At 39.4% G+C, this 20,036-nt stretch overlaps 1 protein-coding gene and 1 long non-coding RNA gene across 3 annotated transcripts in view; both read right to left on the reverse strand.

Annotated features, from left to right (window-relative positions):
• Positions 1-215: 215 nt before the first annotated feature.
• LOC121373382 (atrial natriuretic peptide receptor 1-like) overlaps positions 216-20,036 on the reverse strand; it is a 72,610-nt gene continuing 52,789 nt past the window's right edge. Inside the window, exons 15-20 of the mRNA XM_041500011.1 lie at positions 12,568-12,717; positions 10,401-10,593; positions 8,207-8,381; positions 5,037-5,135; positions 4,028-4,119; positions 216-2,767 (exon numbers count right to left, since the gene is read on the reverse strand). Coding sequence (XP_041355945.1) covers positions 2,705-2,767; positions 4,028-4,119; positions 5,037-5,135; positions 8,207-8,381; positions 10,401-10,593; positions 12,568-12,717 — 772 coding nt within the window. The 3' untranslated portion in view covers positions 216-2,704. The remainder of the gene's footprint in view (positions 2,768-4,027; positions 4,120-5,036; positions 5,136-8,206; positions 8,382-10,400; positions 10,594-12,567; positions 12,718-20,036) is intronic.
• On the reverse strand, positions 19,361-19,941 carry LOC121373383. 2 transcript variants are annotated; one of them, XR_005958075.1, is made up of 3 exons: positions 19,895-19,941; positions 19,529-19,797; positions 19,361-19,497 (listed from the first exon to the last, which is right to left on the reverse strand). It is a non-coding gene; the product is annotated as an uncharacterized LOC121373383 (long non-coding RNA). The 2 variants fall into 2 exon arrangements; XR_005958074.1 differs by having other exon boundaries at positions 19,858-19,941.

Here is a 20,036-nt window from a genome sequence, read left to right on the forward strand (position 1 = left end):
ACCGGAAAAGAAAGAAAGAAAGAAATGTTTTATTTAACGATACATTCAACACATTTTATTTACAGTTATATGGCGCCAGACATATGGTTAAGGACCACGTAGATAGAGAAAGGAAATCCGCTGTCGCCACTTCATGGGCTACTCTTTTCGATTAGCAGCAAGCTTTTTTTTTTAGATGTGCCATCCCACAGACAGGGTAGTACACACCACGACCTTTGATACCAGTCGTGGTGCATTGGCTGGAATGAGAAATAGCCCAATGGGCCCACCGACGGGGATCGATCCCAAACCGACCCCGCTTCAAGCGAACGCTTTACCACTGGGCTGCGTCTCGCCCCAGTACCGGGAAAGAGACAGCGTATAATGAACTTGGACAGTGAATCTTACAACAGCAGTGTAGAGGACACACTATGTTTTGAGACAACCCCTATGTGGAGGCTGTATATCCGATGTGGAGGCTGTATATCCGATGTGGAGGCTGTATATCCTATGCGGAGGCTGTATATACTTTGTTTCAAACTACCTGTGTTTAAAGTGTTTGATTTATAAACATTGACAAAACCTGACGAAATGTCTTTGATAAAAGACAACTTTTTGACATTTATCATTTTTGTTGTTTTAGGTCAAGATCAAGCTTATACAGTTTTCAGCTTTTCATTTAAGTGATTTTCACGAATCATATATAACAAAGCAAAGTACAGTTGGGTATAATTTTGATTGTTACATTAGTTGTAATTGATCATAACACACGAATACATCAAACCATAAAGCATTCCTCACTTCAATTGTCATTGATCGTAACACACGAATAAATCAAACGATAAAACATCCTTCTCTTTAATTGTCATTGATCGTAACACACGAATAAATCAAACGATAAAACATCCTTCTTATTAATGGTCATAAATCAAGCCATAAAAAGTTCCTCTCTTCAAAAAGGCAAATATGTTAAAATGGAATGTGGGTGCGATATTTTAGAGTTCATCTCATGAATAACCTCCGATGGAACCGCCACTCAGATAACAGCTTACCTCCTGGGTCCACCATTGCCGATAATAATAAATACACGTCGTTTTCAGTGTCAATCGATTTGTTTAATAAAAATCTTGGGATTAATATCTAACTCCCTACATTTAGCTTAAGATCAGTTAATATATTCCTAACTCCCAAAACGTAGGTTATGCACAGCTAATGTAAGCACAATTCCCAAAAGTTTGGTTATGCCAAGTTAATATAGGCATAACTCTCAAAACGTAGGTTACACCCAGCTAATATAGGCATACCTCTTAAAACTGGTTATGCCAAATTAATATAGGCATAACTCCTAAAACTTTGGTTCAGTCCCACTAATATAGGCATAATTCTCAAAACTTAGGCTACGCCTAGTTAATACAGGCCTAATTACAAAAACGTAGGTCACGCCCAGCTAATACAGGCATAACTCTCAAAACGTAGGTTACGCACAGTTAATACAGGCATAACTCTCAAAACGTAGGTTACGCCCAGCTAATACAGGCATAACTGTCAACACTTAGGTTACGCACAGTTAATATAGGCATAACTCTCTATACGTTGTTTAGGCCCAAATAATATAGGCATAACTCACAGAACTAAAAATTATGCCAGTTAACAGCTGAACAACGTGTTCACTAGTTTGGTTAATACCAGTTAATATAGGCATAACTCTAACACGCATGCAGTTAAGCCCATTCGATGCTGTTTATCTCCAACACTCGTGTAGTTAAGCCCACGTGAAACTGTTTATATTCAACACTTGTGTAGTTAAGCCAACTCGATATTGTTTATCGTCAACACTCGTGTAGTTAAGCCCACTTGAAACTGTTTATTAACAACACTCGTGTAGTTAAACCCACTCGAAATTGTTTAATTCAACACTCGTGTAGTTAAGCCAACTCGATACTATTTATCTTGAATAATCGTGTAGTTAAGTTCACTTGAAACTGTTTATTAACAACACTCATGTAGTTCATCCCTCTAAATATATCTTGATCTTCATCAGTGGTTTAGTTGAGCTCAGTTAGTATCTGCTTAACATCAAAGATTTGTGCAGTTAAGCCCAATCAATATTTGCTCAACTCCATGCTATGGTAACGACATTTGATATAACAACATATCCAAAGAAAGATTGCCAATCCAATATGTTAAATAACGAACAAATAACAAGGCCCGTTACATCATTGGTGACCAATCATATGAGACAACACAAATCACAAACAAATGAATGGCACCGCAAATGGTTTGCGTTACCAACAACAGCATGTTTGACATAGCTGATCGTCTCCCATAGGACACAGTGTTTTACTCAGCTGTTTATCTCTCATATAACGGTAAATAAATTAGATGCAAATGGATTGCATAACAGCAGTTATGGTTTAAACCAACAACATGTTTTACATCGTTGACCACCACTGGTTTAAATTTGGTGCAGCTGGATGGCACAGAAACCAACAGAATGACGTCTGACATTTGTAACGGCTCACGTGCAACTCGGGGGCAGACGAATCGTTCTTCAACCAATGAAAAAACAGTTTACATTGTTGATGGCCAGTCGTGACTCGACAAAGGTTTGTCTTTTTAGCCACTGGAATGACGTCATACATTGTCAGGTCCAACGAGAGCCACGTGACGGGTTCATTGGTTGGCTCGTCTGGGACCGCGCGTGTTCCCGGCGTATTACACAATGTTACCGCTCTTCAGACTCGCTCCGCTCTCCCATCAGCCAATGAGTGATCACCTCACCCTTGCCCTGCAAACATACATATGTTGTATTGAAATATGGTTTGTTCAACAACACCACTAGAGTACATTGATTAACTAATCTTAGGCTACTGTATATACAAATATTTGACAATTCTGACACATAGACGTCAGAGAAAACCGCTACAAAACATTAGCAGAAAGAAATCTTTTATATGCACTTCCGCACAGACGGGAGAGCACATACCATGGTCTTTGATATGCCTCCCGTAGGACTGATATCATAAATATGTTATATAAGAGAATGCACAATTCAGATATGTTCTGCTGAATTCTTGTTAGTTGATTTATCTTATCTTGACTTCATTCGTTCATTTTGGTCGATACTATCTGTTTATAATATTTGAAAATGGCTTATGTTAGCGACAATTAGACGAAGAAAACACGTGGGTTACTGTTTGTTTTGTTTATCGACACCACTAGAGCACATCTATTAATTAATCATCAGCTATCAGATGTCAAACATTTGATAATGCTGACACATTTTTCAGAGAAAATTTTGTATTTTTTCATTAGACGAAAAGTGTCTTTCATACGAACTTTCCTACAGACAGTACAGCACATACCACATCATTTAATAAACCACCCACAGAGCAACGTTAGATCTCATCCCAATGAGAGTTTCACAAACATAACAGCTCACACCATGGACTTTGATACACCAGTTGTGCATCACTGGATTAGACAGACAATAACATTTTATGCCTAAATTTCAATGAAATAGCTTCTCCCATTATTATATAATATTCGTTATTATCCACATGGATCAACATAACCCGAGTTAATAGAAATCATACTAAGCACATGTCTAATAACAAGTGTAATTTTGGGAAGTGACGTTAGAAGACGATGATGCTTCCCCAGGCCTAGTTCAGACTGTACGTGTAAAATATGACGTCATTTCGTCGTCTCTTTCTAGTGGTTGAAACATTTTGAGACTATGCTTAAAAAAAACATAACATTTTGAGACTATGCTTAAAAAACCCAAAAACAATAATACTATGGATAATAAAGAAATTATGACACTCGTGTCAGGATTCATGTATTAGCCTCGCTGTCGCTCTATTTACGAAACAGCGACATCACAATGTACGTCAAACATTATTGGGAGAAAAAATAATACTATTCTATGACTAAATTTATATGGAACAGAGTTACCCAGTATTAGGTAATGATAGATACGAAACAGTGGCAAACTAATTTCTGCCAAACATCTACGCGAGATTTGGTTTGGCGGAGTGATACGGACCTTCATCTCGACCGGCCCACGGAGTTCGAGGATGAACGTCTTGAAGGTCTTCAACGCCTCCACAGTGTTCGGGCTCACGTGGATCTTCAACGCTGAAAACAGTCATAACAACAATTGGGTAAACTATCACGAACAGCCTGTTGAACGAGATAAATGGAAATGAACAGTAATTGTTTAAAAAACGCGAGTTGCGCCAGACCGGGTTACAGAGAACACGGCTAATCTAATCACTGGGCGGGGCTTACACCACTGGGGAATCACGCGCGCACGATCCGCGCTCATCGGGCTCGTCAGGGCACAAGGTGCCTTACATCAGTAAGAGTCTCTTTTTTCTATTAAAATTAGTAAACCATGGACGTATTCGCTATAATTTGATAAACCGTCTTGCAATTCTCCTGGGTTTGTTCCGTTGTCTTGTTCCAAGATTACACCACTATAAAAACCAACATTTCATTATAGTTATTCAGTTATATCAAGAAGAGTTATTTCCAATTTCGTTTAACAGCAACGGTCTCGATATCCTTTCCTGTTACCAGGTGCAATGGCTGGCTACACTAATTAAGATATGCATTATGAAAAAAATAACCAGACCAACAAAAAAAAAAAAAAAAAAAGAGAGAGAAAGAAAGACAACGCCACCACGCCGCGTGACACGGAAGGAAAGTCGCTGTGATCATATTATAAACCCCCAGAGTAAAACCCATGCTCCGAGAGTGCTGCTGTACCAAAACCTAAGTTCATAAAGGTCAAATTACATCTGTAACGATACGTGATAAAGCTATACATCAGGTTTTTGTTCAATACCTTTAGACATTCCAGAAAATAAGTCCGGAAAACAGATTTTCATATCTCCTAAGTATAACGGCCATAACTCTGTGAAACGTTTGGACATTATTGGATAAAAGAACGTTAATTTCCACAATCTGACCTGGCAGTCTTTTGTGGACATACATACATACATACTAACGCTATAATCAACTGATTCCACTGAATCTCTTTCTACACTTACGAAGCCCATTTGACTCCATCCTGGACGCTGTGTTCACGGTATCTCCAAACAAACAGTAGCGAGGCATCTTGAGCCCAACCACTCCAGCGCAACACGACCCTGTGAAAAAAAAACACAAAGAAACAGTTAGGTCGAACCACTCCAGCGAGACAGGAACCCGTAGAACAACATCACACAAACAGTTAGGTCGAACCACTCCCAACGAGACACGACCCTGTAGAACAACATCGCACACACAGTTAGGTCGAACCACTCCAGCGCAACACGACACTGTAAAAAACCACACAAAACAGTTAGGTCCAACCACTCCAGCGAGACACGACCCTATGCAACAACGTCACACAAACAGTTAGGCCGAACCACTCCAGCGAGACACGACCCTATGCAACAACGTCACACAAACAGTTAGGTCGAACCACTCCAGCGAGACACGACCCTATGCAACAACGTCACACAAACAGTTAGGTCGAACCACTCCAGCGAGACACGACCCTATGCAACAACGTCACACAAACAGTTAGGTCGAACCACTCCAGCGAGACACGACCCTATGCAACAACGTCACACAAACAGTTAGGTCGAACCACTCCAGCGAGACACGACCCTATGCAACAATGTCACACAAACAGTTAGGTCGAACCACTCCAGCGAGACACGACCCTATGCAACAACGTCACACAAACAGTTAGGTCGAACCACTCCAGCGAGACACGACCCTATGCAACAACGTCACACAAACAGTTAGGCCGAACCACTCCAGCGAGACACGACCCTATGCAACAACGTCACACAAACAGTTAGGTCGAACCACTCCAGCGAGACACGACCCTATGCAACAACGTCACACAAACAGTTAGGTCGAACCACTCCAGCGAGACACGACCCTATGCAACAACGTCACACAAACAGTTAGGCCGAACCACTCCAGCGAGACACGACCCTATGCAACAACGTCACACAAACAGTTAGGTCGAACCACTCCAGCGAGACACGACCCTATGCAACAACGTCACACAAACAGTTAGGTCGAACCACTCCAGCGAGACACGACCCTATGCAACAACGTCACACAAACAGTTAGGTCGAACCACTCCAGCGAGACACGACCCTATGCAACAACGTCACACAAACAGTTAGGCCGAACCACTCCAGCGAGACACGACCCTATGCAACAACGTCACACAAACAGTTAGGTCGAACCACTCCAGCGAGACACGACCCTATGGAACAACGTCACACAAACAGTTAGGTCGAACCACTCCAGCGAGACACGACCCTATGCAACAACGTCACACAAACAGTTAGGTCGAACCACTCCAGCGAGACACGACCCTATGCAACAACGTCACACAAACAGTTAGGTCGAACCACTCCAGCGAGACGCGACCCTATGCAACAACGTCACACAAACAGTTAGGTCGAACCACTCCAGCGAGACACGACCCTATGCAACAACGTCACACAAACAGTTAGGTCGAACCACTCCAGCGAGACACGACCCTATGCAACAACGTCACACAAACAGTTAGGTCCAACAACATTTTGCTAGCTTTAATCGTATTATGTTATAGTTAAAGCACCCTTTTCTGAGAGATTCGTCTAGTTAGACCACGGTTTTTGCGGCTGTTGAGTGACGGGTATAATGATCGAGGGCGTAGCCCGAGATCTATTACACCCGTCACTCAACGGCCGCATTAACCGTGGTCTAACTAGACGAATCTCGAGTGATGGCTGAGGTAACTAGCTTGTACCACGCCCCCATTACACGCCTTCATGACGTCACCATGGTCGCAAAGAAGTTTTACCATTTAATTTTAGCGGGTACATTTCACCGTGCTTCGTAGTCCGAATCAGACGTAGCAAATGTGTGGGTTTTTGCAATGTATTGGGTCCGCCTTGGACTACTTGCTTTGATTAGGCTATACGGGGAAACATGTCGGGAATACTAATTCATCTGACATTACAGGCGCGGATAGGCCTACAAGGAGAGAGGGGTGCGTAACCCCTCCTCGAAATTTGAAGTGCCCCGGAAAAAAATGAAATGTTTAGCAGTTGAATACAATATATATATATATATATATATATATATATATATATATATATATATATATATATATATATATATATATAAACAATGTTTTTTTTTTTTTTTTTTTTTTTTTTTTTTTTTAATGGAGAACGTAATATCTTGCTCAGCTTGTAGATATTAATACCATGTAAATAATATATATGCTGGTGAATTTTGGCACGAGATTCGCCATGATTTTATAAACGTTGGGACGGCACCCACACTGTCTTTGAGTCATGTATATAATTATAACAGACTACATTTAAAGCCATCTGGATAGCGTAACATGGAAAAGTGGGTGGTATGCCATGACCTCTTGCTATAGGCGTCCTTTAATACAGCAGGTGTCCTTTTTAAATTTTGTAACTGATAAAGTAATGGAATGGAAAATGAACCGAAACTATTTAATATTAAATTTTTGTTTTGTTTTGTTTTTTTGTTTTTTTTTAAATAATGATTTTATATTTACATATTTATATTGTAATTTATATTGTTATTTTATTACTAATGTTAGTGAAAGTGTTACGTTTTAAAACAATGTTCTAATTTACTTCCTGCTGAACTATAATTAACCTGTAGGCTAACTTTCTTCAGCCATTCAGCAATCGCAAAAATTTAGGTCAGACACGCCCGTGGTCTAACTATGGGATACACCACGGGTAAAATCAAAGGGACCGACACCAAAGCATGGTACAAAACATTTTAATAGCCTAGTTCAACTTCAAATGTTTTAATTACGTTTATCGTTCACGTTTGTGTATCGAGCGATCCACGCACATGGAATATATGGCGGCGTTGTTCCAGCGATTGATTATAATCGAACACTGATCAGCTGCGGTTTACCAAACGGTGATGTAATAAGTGATTATAGAACAACGCCATATGCAAATGTCCCACAAAATGTTAACTGTAATTGACGGTCCGGTTTAGATGATGAAATTGACAATTAGGGTCTCTACAACTACTCAAGTACTCGGGCACGGGCCCATCCCGATTCTCTCCCCTTATCTACACCCATCCGTCCCCTCTGCATGCCCCACGCTAACAGAGGTACACTTATGCAATCACCGCCACCACCCCAGCCCCACCCGCACCCACTCACCTGTGTGTATTCCTATTCTTAGCTTGAGCTGTCTCTCTGGCATGTGGCGGATCTTGAACACGAGGACAGCGTCCAAAATAGCCAATGACATGCGAGCTATTTCACGCGCATTAAGGTTACCATTTGGCACCGGAAGTCCGGACACACACATATAAGCGTCTCCTATAGTTTCCACCTGCAAGATATTAAACAGAGCGTTTAATCGACAAATTGAAGAAACACTTAATGCCCTTTCTAGAAAGTGTAGGATATGAGAAAAAAGTTAAATAATAATAAAAATAATAATAAAATTTAAAAAATCATAAAAAGCAATATAACAAAACAAAAAAAACCCCAAAAACGACCTGTCCCCACCTCCCCCCGAAACCCCCCCAAACAAAAACAAAATATTAATATAAAAATAAAAACAAACAGACAAGCAAAACAATAAAAACAAGCAAACATTATCAGTATTCATTTCGTGATGTAAAATTCATCATTATTCTAGTTATAATATTGAAAGACAAACTATTTTTATTGTTAACCTACACCCCTGCGTGTGCTGTAACCTCACCGTGGTGCAGAGGTGTAACATTCTCTTTCAGCACAAAATTGAAGTTTTGAGTAAAATTCAGTATCCGTAAAATTCTGTGATATTTGTGTTTTTGCACAGTTCTTTACACTGTTTTTGTTTAAGTCTTGACTTTTTATATTGATGTCGATCATCACTTTATTTATTTGCATTACCATAGTTTGACACCCAATAGCCGATGTATTTTTCGTGCTGGGGTGTCGTTAAACATTCATTCATTCATGTTAACCTACATTGAGATTAACGCCTGTTTCCCAGGTGCACCGATTGCCCATATTTTAACGATCTAGGATTTACTGTGTCTGTAACGGAGATCAATTAAAAATCTTAACGGTAAACTAAACAGAAAGGTTGGTGCACAATAACACCTGTATCAGACTTACCATGCATTCATTGGAATTTCCACAGACGCAGCTGTGACTGCAAACTCAATCTGGGACTTACAGGTGACGAGGAGCGACACTAGGTGTGATAAGGTAACGTTGAGCTAAACTCAAAAGGACACATTTTCAACACGACACCGTCTCAAAATGACACCTTCTCAACATACTCAACATGACACAGTTTCAACATACTCAACATGACACAGTCTCAACATGACACCGTCTCAAAATGACACCTTCTCAACATACTCAACATGACACAGTTTCAACATACTCAACATGACACAGTCTCAACATGGCACAGTCTCAACATGACACATTCTCAATATGGCACAGTCTCAACATGACACAGTCTCAGCATGGCACAGTCTCAACATGACACATTCTCAATGTACTCAACATGACACAGTTTCATCATGACACAGTCTCAACATGAAACATTCGCAACATACTCAACATGACACAGTCTCAACATGCCACATTCTCAACATACTCAACATGACACAGTCTCAACATGACACAGTCTCATCATGACACAGTCTCAACATGACACATTCTCAACATACTCAACATGACACAGTCTCATCATGACACATTCTCAACATAACACATTCTCAACATACTCAACATGACAGAGTCTCAACATGACACAGTCTTAACATGAAACAGTCACCGTTGTCAAAAAAAGTAATATCCATATCTCGCTTTCCGACTTTGTTGACACAAAACTGGCATGTTTTAATAGCAGTTACTCAACGTTTTTTGTTTGCACACACACACACACACACACACACACACACAGAGATACACACGCACACAAAAAGACACACACACAGAAACACACGCACACAAAAAGACATACAAACACACACACACACACACACACACACACACACACTACTCTACCCATAGAAAACAAACACAACCACGACTCATACCCCTCCAAAAACACACAAAAATACATACACACAAAAAAACTCAAAAACGAAAAGAAAAAATAAGGAAAAAATAACCACATAGAGATCCCCAAACGACAAAAAAACAATAATCACCCCCTCAAAACACAAATCAAAAACAAAGACAAAAAATTAGAAAACAGGAAAAAGAAATCTAACAAAACAAAAACAAAGTAACAAAAAAAAAAACAAAAAAAAAAAAAAAAACCCACCCTAAACATACAAACAAAACACACACACACGCTCCACCCACCCACCCCCTTCCAGCGGACAGGCGGGCTCACCTTGTAGACGTCGAAGTGCTCGATGATGGAGTCGAACGTCGTGTAGAGGTCGTTCAGCAGCGTGATCACCTGCATCGGCGTGCTCTCCGCCGACATCGACGTGAAGCCCACGATGTCGCTGAAGTAGATCGTCACCTGCTCGAACGATTCGGCCTTCACTGTCTCACCCTTCACCAGAGACAGCGCCACAGACCTGACAACAACAACACATACGCATTTAATAACCAGAGACAGAGATACATACCTGACAACAACACATACATTTTTAATAACAAGAGACAGAGATACAGACCTGACAACAACACATACATTTTTAATAACAAGAGACAGAGATACAAACCTGACAACAAGACATACACCTTTAATAACAAGACATACACCTTTAATAACCAGAGACAGAGGTACAGACCTGATAAGAACACATACACATTTAACAACCAGAGACGGGGCTACAGACCTCACAAGAACACATGCACCTTTAATAACCAGAGACAGAGCTACAGACCTGACAACAACAACACATACACATTTAATAACCAGAGACAGGGCTACAGACCTGACAACAACACATACACATTTAATAACCAGAGACAGGGCTACAGACCTGACAACAACACATACACATACACATTTAATAACCAGAGACAGAGCTACAGACCTGACAACAACAACACATACACATACACATTTAATAACCAGAGACAGGGCTACAGACCTGACAACAACACATACACATTTAATAACCAGAGACAGGGCTACAGACCTGACAACAACACATACACATTTAATAACCAGAGACAGGGCTACAGACCTGACAACAACACATACACATACACATTTAATAACCAGAGACAGAGCTACAGACCTGACAACAACAACACATACACATACACATTTAATAACCAGAGACAGGGCTACAGACCTGACAACAACACATACACATTTAATAACCAGAGACAGGGCTACAGACCCGACAACAACACATACACATACACATTTAATAACACGAGAGAGAGCTACAGACCTGACAAAAACAAAACATGCACATTTAATAACCAGACACAGCGCCACAGACCTCACAACAAGACACACACCTTTAATAACCAGACAGCGCCACAGACCTAACAACAAGACATACATCTTAAATAACCAGACAGCGCCACAGACCTGACAACAAGACATACACCTTTACTAACCAGACAGCGCCACAGACCTCACAATAACACATACACATTTAATAACCAGACAGCGCAACAGACCTGACAACACATACGCCTTTATAACCAGAGACAGAGATACAGACCAGACAGAAACACATACACCATTAATAACCAGAGACAGGGCTACTTACCTGACAACAACACATACACCTTTAATAACCAGAGACAGAGCTACAGACCTGACAACAACACATACACCTTTAATAACCAGAGACAGAGCTACAGACCTGACAACAACAACATATACACATTTAATAACCAGAGACAGGGCCACATACCTGACAACAACACATACACCTTTACTAACCAGACAGCGCTACAGACCTAACAACAAGACATACACCTTTAATAACCAAACAGCGCCACAGACCTAACAACAAGACATACACCTTTAATAACAAGAGACAAGGCTACATACCTGACATACATACACACATGCACAGCGTCTGACCACCCTGCCTTGATTAGCGTATGGATGGGTTATTGAAACATACAATCCTGTCTGTCTATCTATCTATCTGTCTGTCTCTTTACCTATCTATCTATCTATCTATCTATCTATCCATCTATCTATCTAGTATCTATCTATATATGTATGTATCTATCTGTCTGTCTGTCTATCTGTCTGTCTGTCTGTCGGTCTATCTGGCTGTCTGTCTCTTTACCTATCTATCTATCTATCTAGTATCTATCTATATATGTATGTATTTATCTATCTGTCTGTCTGTCTATCTGTCTGTCTGTCTGTCTGTCTATCTGGCTGTCTGTATGTCTCTTTACCTATCTATCTATCTATCTATCTATCTATCTATCTAGTATCTATCTATATATGTATGTATTTATCTATCTGTCTGTCTGTCTATCTGTCTATCTTTTTATCTATCTATCTATCTATCTATCTATCTATCTATCTATCTATCTATCTATCTGCACTATGCTTGTCTTACTTGGGCAGCATCATGTATAAGAGTTCCTCGGCTCTCTTCTTCTGTTCGAGATAGTCGGACGTCCTCTCCTCCACTAGCGCCTCCAGGTTGTTGGCGTACTGCTCCATTCGAGACAGCAGGTTGTCGAGGATATCGCCCTTGTCGCCGTCCCTGGGGAGAAACACACGTTACAGCATATCATGACTATTCATACACAGACTGAGGCGGCCGTGGATACAAAACTAATGATAGTGTGTCACCATACCACGACTATTGTTACACAGACTCAGTCGGACATAGGTACCAAACTCATCATAGCGTGTCACCATACCACGACTATTGATACACTGACTGAGGCGGCAGTGGATACCAAATTAATGATAGTGTGTCACCATACCACGACTATTGATACACAGACTGAGTCGGACATAGGTACAAAACTAATGATAGTGTGTCACCATACCACGACTATTGTTACACAGACTGAGTCGGACATAGGTACAAAACTCATGATAGTGTGTCACCATACCACGACTATTGATACACTGACTGAGGCGGCAGTGGATACCAAACTAATGATAGTGTGTCACCATACCACGACTATTGATACACTGACTGAGGCGGCAGTGGATACCAAACTAATGATAGTGTGTCACCATACCACGACTATTGATACACAGACTGAGGCGGCCATGGATACAAAACTAATGATACTGTATCACCATACCACGACTATTGATACACAGACTGAGTCGGACATAGGTACAAAACTCATGATAGTGTGTCACCATACCACGACTATTGATACACAGACTGAGGCGGCCGTGGATACAAAACTCATGATACTGTGTCACCATACCACGACTATTGATACACAGACTGAGGCGGCCGTGGATACAAAACTCATGATAGTGTGTCACCATACCACGACTATTGTTACACAGACTGAGGCGGCAGTGGATACAAAACTAATGATAGTGTGTCACCATACCACGACTATTGATACACAGACTGAGGCGGCAGTGGATACAAAACTAATGATAGTGTGTCACCATACCACGACTATTGTTACACAGACTGAGGCGGCAGTGGATACAAAACTAATGATAGTGTGTCACCATACCACGACTATTGATACACAGACTGGGTAGGCCGTGGATACAAAACTGATTGGCACCATCGGACTCCCTTGAAAACGTTCATTTAGAATCAACTTCAAACATAAAGTGAACACTAATTTCTTCCCAAAAGGTTCCAAATCTGAAAGCCATATGTTGGATTATGAGTGTAGACTACATCACCCCGAGTTTAATGATGCAGATTATGGTATCAAATGAATGCTACGATAGTGTCGAATATGACAATCTTGCAACCAGGTGACAGATATTCGATGTGTTATTGTGAAAAAGAAAATGTAAACATTGACACATTTTGTGGGAGGCCAATGTGTAATTTGGGTATGGTCACTTAATGATGACAAAGTCATGCACTGTTAGTAGATATCCGCTATTACAGCACGCCATGTGGTCCTGCTTTGATTTGATATATACTACATGCCACTGACGCATGTGTGAGCATTTTGGTGCACAAAGAGTAGAGGGTACCGATTATGGCCTAACGTCAAACAAAAAGTTGATTTTTTTTAGGGTATCCTCAAACACTGATGATAAATGAGTAACGGATCCCAATGTTTTCGCTGTTACCAGTTAGTTTCGTGTTCAGTACATATTAGGGCTTCTAAACCATAATGTAGTAGAGTTGTGTTGGGGTGCACGAGGACCCCATGTGGCCCATGGCATATATACACATCACGCATGATTACTGATATAACTATATTTAATAACAGTGAACTACAGGACATATGTATGAGCCATGATTACTGATATAACTATATTTACTGACAGTGAACTACAGGCCATATGTATGCACCTTGATTACTGATATAACTATATTTACTAACAGTGAAGTACCGGCCATATGTATGCACCTTGATTACTGATATAACTATATTTACTGACAGTGAACTACAGGCCATATGTCTGCACCTTGATTACTGATATAACTATATTTACAAACAGTGAACTACAGGCCATATGTCTGCACCTTGATTACTGACATAACGATATTTACTGACAGTGAAGTACAGGCCATATGTATGTACCTTGATTACTGATATAAGGATATTTACTGACAGTGAACTACAGGCCATATGTATGCACCTTGATTACTGATATAACTATATTTACTGACAGTGAACTACAGGCCATATGTATGGGCCTTGATTACTGATATAACTATATTTACTGACAGTGAAGTACATGCCATATGTATACGCCTTGATTATCGGTATAACTATATTTACTGACAGTGAAGTACAGGCCATGTGTATACGCCTTGATTACTGGTATAACCATAGTTGCTAACAGTGAAGTACAGGCCATATGTATGCACCTTGATTACTAATATAACTATATTTACTGACAGTGAACTACAGGCCATATGTATGCACCTTGATTACTGATATAGCTATATTACTAACAGTGAAGTACAGGACATATGTATGCACCTTGTTTACTGATATAAATATATTTACTGACAGTGAAGTACAGGTCATATGTATGCGCCATTATTACTGACATAACTATATTTACTGAGAGTGAACTACAGGCCATATGTATGCACCTTGATTACTGATATAGCTATATTACTAACAGTGAAGTACAGGTCATATGTATGCACCTTGGTTACTGATATAACTATATTTACTGACACTGAAGTACAGGACATATGTATGCACCTTGATGACTGATATAACTATATTTACTGAAATTGAAATACATGCCATATGTATGAACCTTGATTACTGATATAACTATATTTACTGACAGTGAAGTACAGTCCATGTGTATACGCCTTGATTATCGGTATAACTATATTTACTGACAGTGAAGTACAGCCCATGTGTATACGCCTTGATTACTGGTATAACTACAGTTACTGACAGTGAAGTACAGGCCATATGCACCTTGATTACTGATATAAGTATATTTACTGACAGTGAAGTACAGAAGATATGCATGCACCTTGATTACTGATATAACTATATTTACTGACAGTGAAGTACATGCCATGTGTATACGCCTTGATTATCGGTATAACTATATTTACTGACAGTGAAGTACAGGCCATGTGTATACGCCTTGATTACTGGTATAACTATAGTTACTGACAGTGAAGTACAGGCCATATGCACCTTGATTACTGATATAACTATATTTACTGACAGTGAACTACAGGCCATATGTATGCACCTTGATTACTGATATAACTATATTTACTGACAGTGAAGTACCGGCCATATGTATGCACCTTGATTACTGATATAACTATATTTACAGACAGTGAACTACAGGCCATATGTCTGCACCTTGATTACTGACATAACGATATTTACTGACAGTGAAGTACAGGCCAGATGTATGCACCTTGATTACTGATATAACGATATTTACTAACAGTGAACTACAGGCCACATGTATGGGCCTTGATTACTGATATAACTATATTTACTGACAGTGAAGTACAGGCCATGTGTATACGCCTTGATTATCGGTATAACTATATTTACTGACAGTGAAGTACAGGCCATGTGTATACGCCTTGATTACTGGTATAACCATAGTTGCTAACAGTGAAGTACAGGCCATATGTATGCACCTTGATTACTAATATAACTATATTTACTGACAGTGAACTACAGGCCATATGTATGCACCTTGATTACTGATATAGCTATATTACTAACAGTGAAGTACAGGACATATGTATGCACCTTGATTACTGATACAAATATATTTACTGACAGTGAAGTACAGGTCATATGTATGCGCCATTATTACTGACATAACTATATTTACTGAGAGTGAACTACAGTCCATATATATGCACCTTGATTACTGATATAGCTATATTTACTGACAGTGAAGTACAGGTCATATGTATGCACCTTGATTACTGATATAACGATATTTACTGACAGTGAAGTACAGGACATATGTATGCACCTTGATTACTGATATAACTATGTTTACTGACAGTGAACTACATGCTATATGTATGAACATTGATTACTGATATAACTATATTTACTGACAGTGAAGTACAGGCCATGTGTATACGCCTTGATTATCGGTATAACTATATTTACTGACAGTGAAGTACAGGCCATGTGTATATGCCTTGACTACTGGTATAACTATAGTTACTGACAGTGAAGTACAGGCCATATGCACATTGATTACTGATATAACTATATTTACTGACAGTGAACTACAGGCCATATGTATGCACCTTGATTACTGATATAACTATATTTACTGACAGTGAACTACAGGCCATATGTCTGCACCTTGATTACTGACATAACGATATTTACTGACAGTGAAGTACAGGCCATATGTATGCACCTTGATTACTGACATAACGATATTTACTGACAGTGAAGTACAGGCCATATGTATGCACCTTGAATACTGATATAACGATATTTACTAACAGTGAAGTACAGGCCAGATGTATGCACCTTGATTACTGGTATAACTATAGTTACTGACAGTGAAGTACAGGCCATATGTATGCACCTTGATTACTGATATAACTATATTTACTGACAGTGAACTACATGCCATATGTATGGGCCTTGATTACTGATATAACTATATTTACTGACAGTGAAGTACATGCCATATGTATTCGCCTTGATTATCGGTATAACTATATTTACTGACAGTGAAGTACAGGCCATGTGTATACGCCTTGATTACTGGTATAACCATAGTTGCTAACAGTGAATTACAGGCCATCTGCATGCACCTTGATTACTGATATAACTATATTTACTTACAGTGAAGTACAGGTCATATGTATGCGCCATTATTACTGACATAACTATATTTACTGAGAGTGAACTACAGTCCATATGTATACACCTTGATTACTGATATAGCTATATTTACTGACAGTGAAGTACAGGTCATATGTATGCACCTTGATTACTGATATAACTATATTTACTGACACTGAAGTACAGGTCATATGTATGCACCTTGATGACTGATATAACTATATTTACTGAAATTGAAATACATGCCATATGTATGAACCTTGATTACTGATATAACTATATTTACTGACAGTGAAGTACAGTCCATGTGTATACGCCTTGATTATCGGTATAACTATATTTACTGACAGTGAAGTACAGGCCATGTGTATACGCCTTGATTACTGGTATAACTATAGTTACTGACAGTGAAGTACAGGCCATATGCACCTTGATTACTGATATAAGTATATTTACTGACAGTGAACTACAGCCCATATGTATGCACCTTGATTACTGATATAACTATATATACTGACAGTGAAGTACAGAAGATATGCATGCACCTTGATTACTGATATAACTATATTTACTGACAGTGAAGTACATGCCATATGTATGAAACTTGATTACTGATATAACTATATTTACTGACAGTGAAGTACAGGCCATGTGTATACGCCTTGATTATCGGTATAACTATAGTTACTGACAGTGAAGTACAGGCCATATGCACCTTGATTACTGATATAACTATATTTACTGACAGTGAACTACATGCCATATGTATGGACCTTGATTACTGATATAACTATATTTACTGACAGTGAAGTACAGAACATATGTATGCACCTTGATTACTGATATAACTATATTTACAGACAGTGAACTACAGGCCATATCTATGCACCTTGGTTACTGACATAACGATATTTACTGACAGTGAAGTACAGGCGATATGTATGCACCTTGATTACTGACATAACTATATTTACTGAGAGTGAATTACAGTCAATATGTATGCACCTTGATTACTGATATAGCTATATTTACTGACAGTGGAGTACAGGTCATATGTATGCACCTTCATTACTGATATAACTATATTTACTGACATTGAAGTGTAGGCCATATGTATGCACCTTCATTACTGATATAACTATATTTACTGACAGTGAACTACATGCCATGTGTATGAACCTTGATTACTGATATAACGATATTTACTGACAGTGAAGTACAGGCCATGTGTATACGCCTTGATTATCGGTATAACTATATTTACTGACAGTGAAGTACAGGCCATGCGTATACGCCTTGATTACTGGTATAACTATAGTTACTGACAGTGAAGTACAGGCCATATGCAGCTTGATTACTGATATAACTATATTTACTGACAGTGAGGTACAGGTCATATGTATGCGCCATGATTACTGATATAACTATATTTACTGACAGTGAACTACAGGATATATGTATGCACCTTGATTACTGATGTAACTATATTTAATGACAGTGAAGTACGTGCCATATGTATACGCATTGTTTACTGATTTAACTACATTTACTGACAGTGAACTACAGGCCATATGTATGCACCTTGATTACTGATATAACTATATTTAATGACAGGGAAGTACAGGCCATGCGTATGCGCCTTGATTACTGACATAACTATATTTTCTGACAGTGAAGTATAGGCAATATGTTTGCGCCTTGATTAATTATATAACTATATTTACTGACAGTGAAGTACAGGACATATGTATGTTTTCATTTCCAACATTTTCACACGTGCTGACATCCACTAACGGTTCGAGCATGTCTGCTGTGGCACATTGTCAATTCCAAACCTACCATTCTTAAACCTGCTTTATCACCGTGTCCCACCTCCCATTCTTAAACCTGCTTTATCTACCATGTCTCACCTACCATTCTTAAACCTGCTTTATCACCATGTCCCACCTACCATTCTTAAACCTGCTTTATCACCATGTCCCACCTACCATTCTTAAACCTGCTTTATCACCATGTCCCACCTACCATTCTTAAACCTGCTTTATCACCTCCCACCTACCATTCTTAATGCTTTATCACCATGTCCCACCTACCATTCTTAAACCTGCTTTATCACCATGTCCCACCTACCATTCTTAAACCTGCTTTATCACCATGTCCCACCTACCATTCTTAAACCTGCTTTATCACCATGTCTCACCTACCATTCTTAAACCTGCTTTATCACCATGTCCCACCTACCATTCTTAAACCTGCTTTATCACCATGTCCCACCTACCATTCTTAAACCTGCTTTATCACCATGTCTCACCTACCATTCTTAAACCTGCTTTATCACCATGTCCCACCTGCTTTATCACCATGTCCCACCTACCATTCTTAAACCTGCTTTATCACCATGTCCCCACCTACCATTCTTAAACCTGCTTTATCACCATGTCCCACCTACCATTCTTAAACCTGCTTTATCACCATGTCTCACCTACCATTCTTAAACCTGTTACTTTATCACCACGTTTCACCTACCATTCTTAATACCGTTTTATCACCATATCTCACCTATCATTCTTAAACCTGCTTTGGGACC

Source organism: Gigantopelta aegis, chromosome 5, assembly GCF_016097555.1.
Source record: "Gigantopelta aegis isolate Gae_Host chromosome 5, Gae_host_genome, whole genome shotgun sequence".
NCBI classification, from domain to species: Eukaryota; Metazoa; Mollusca; class Gastropoda; order Neomphalida; family Peltospiridae; genus Gigantopelta; species Gigantopelta aegis.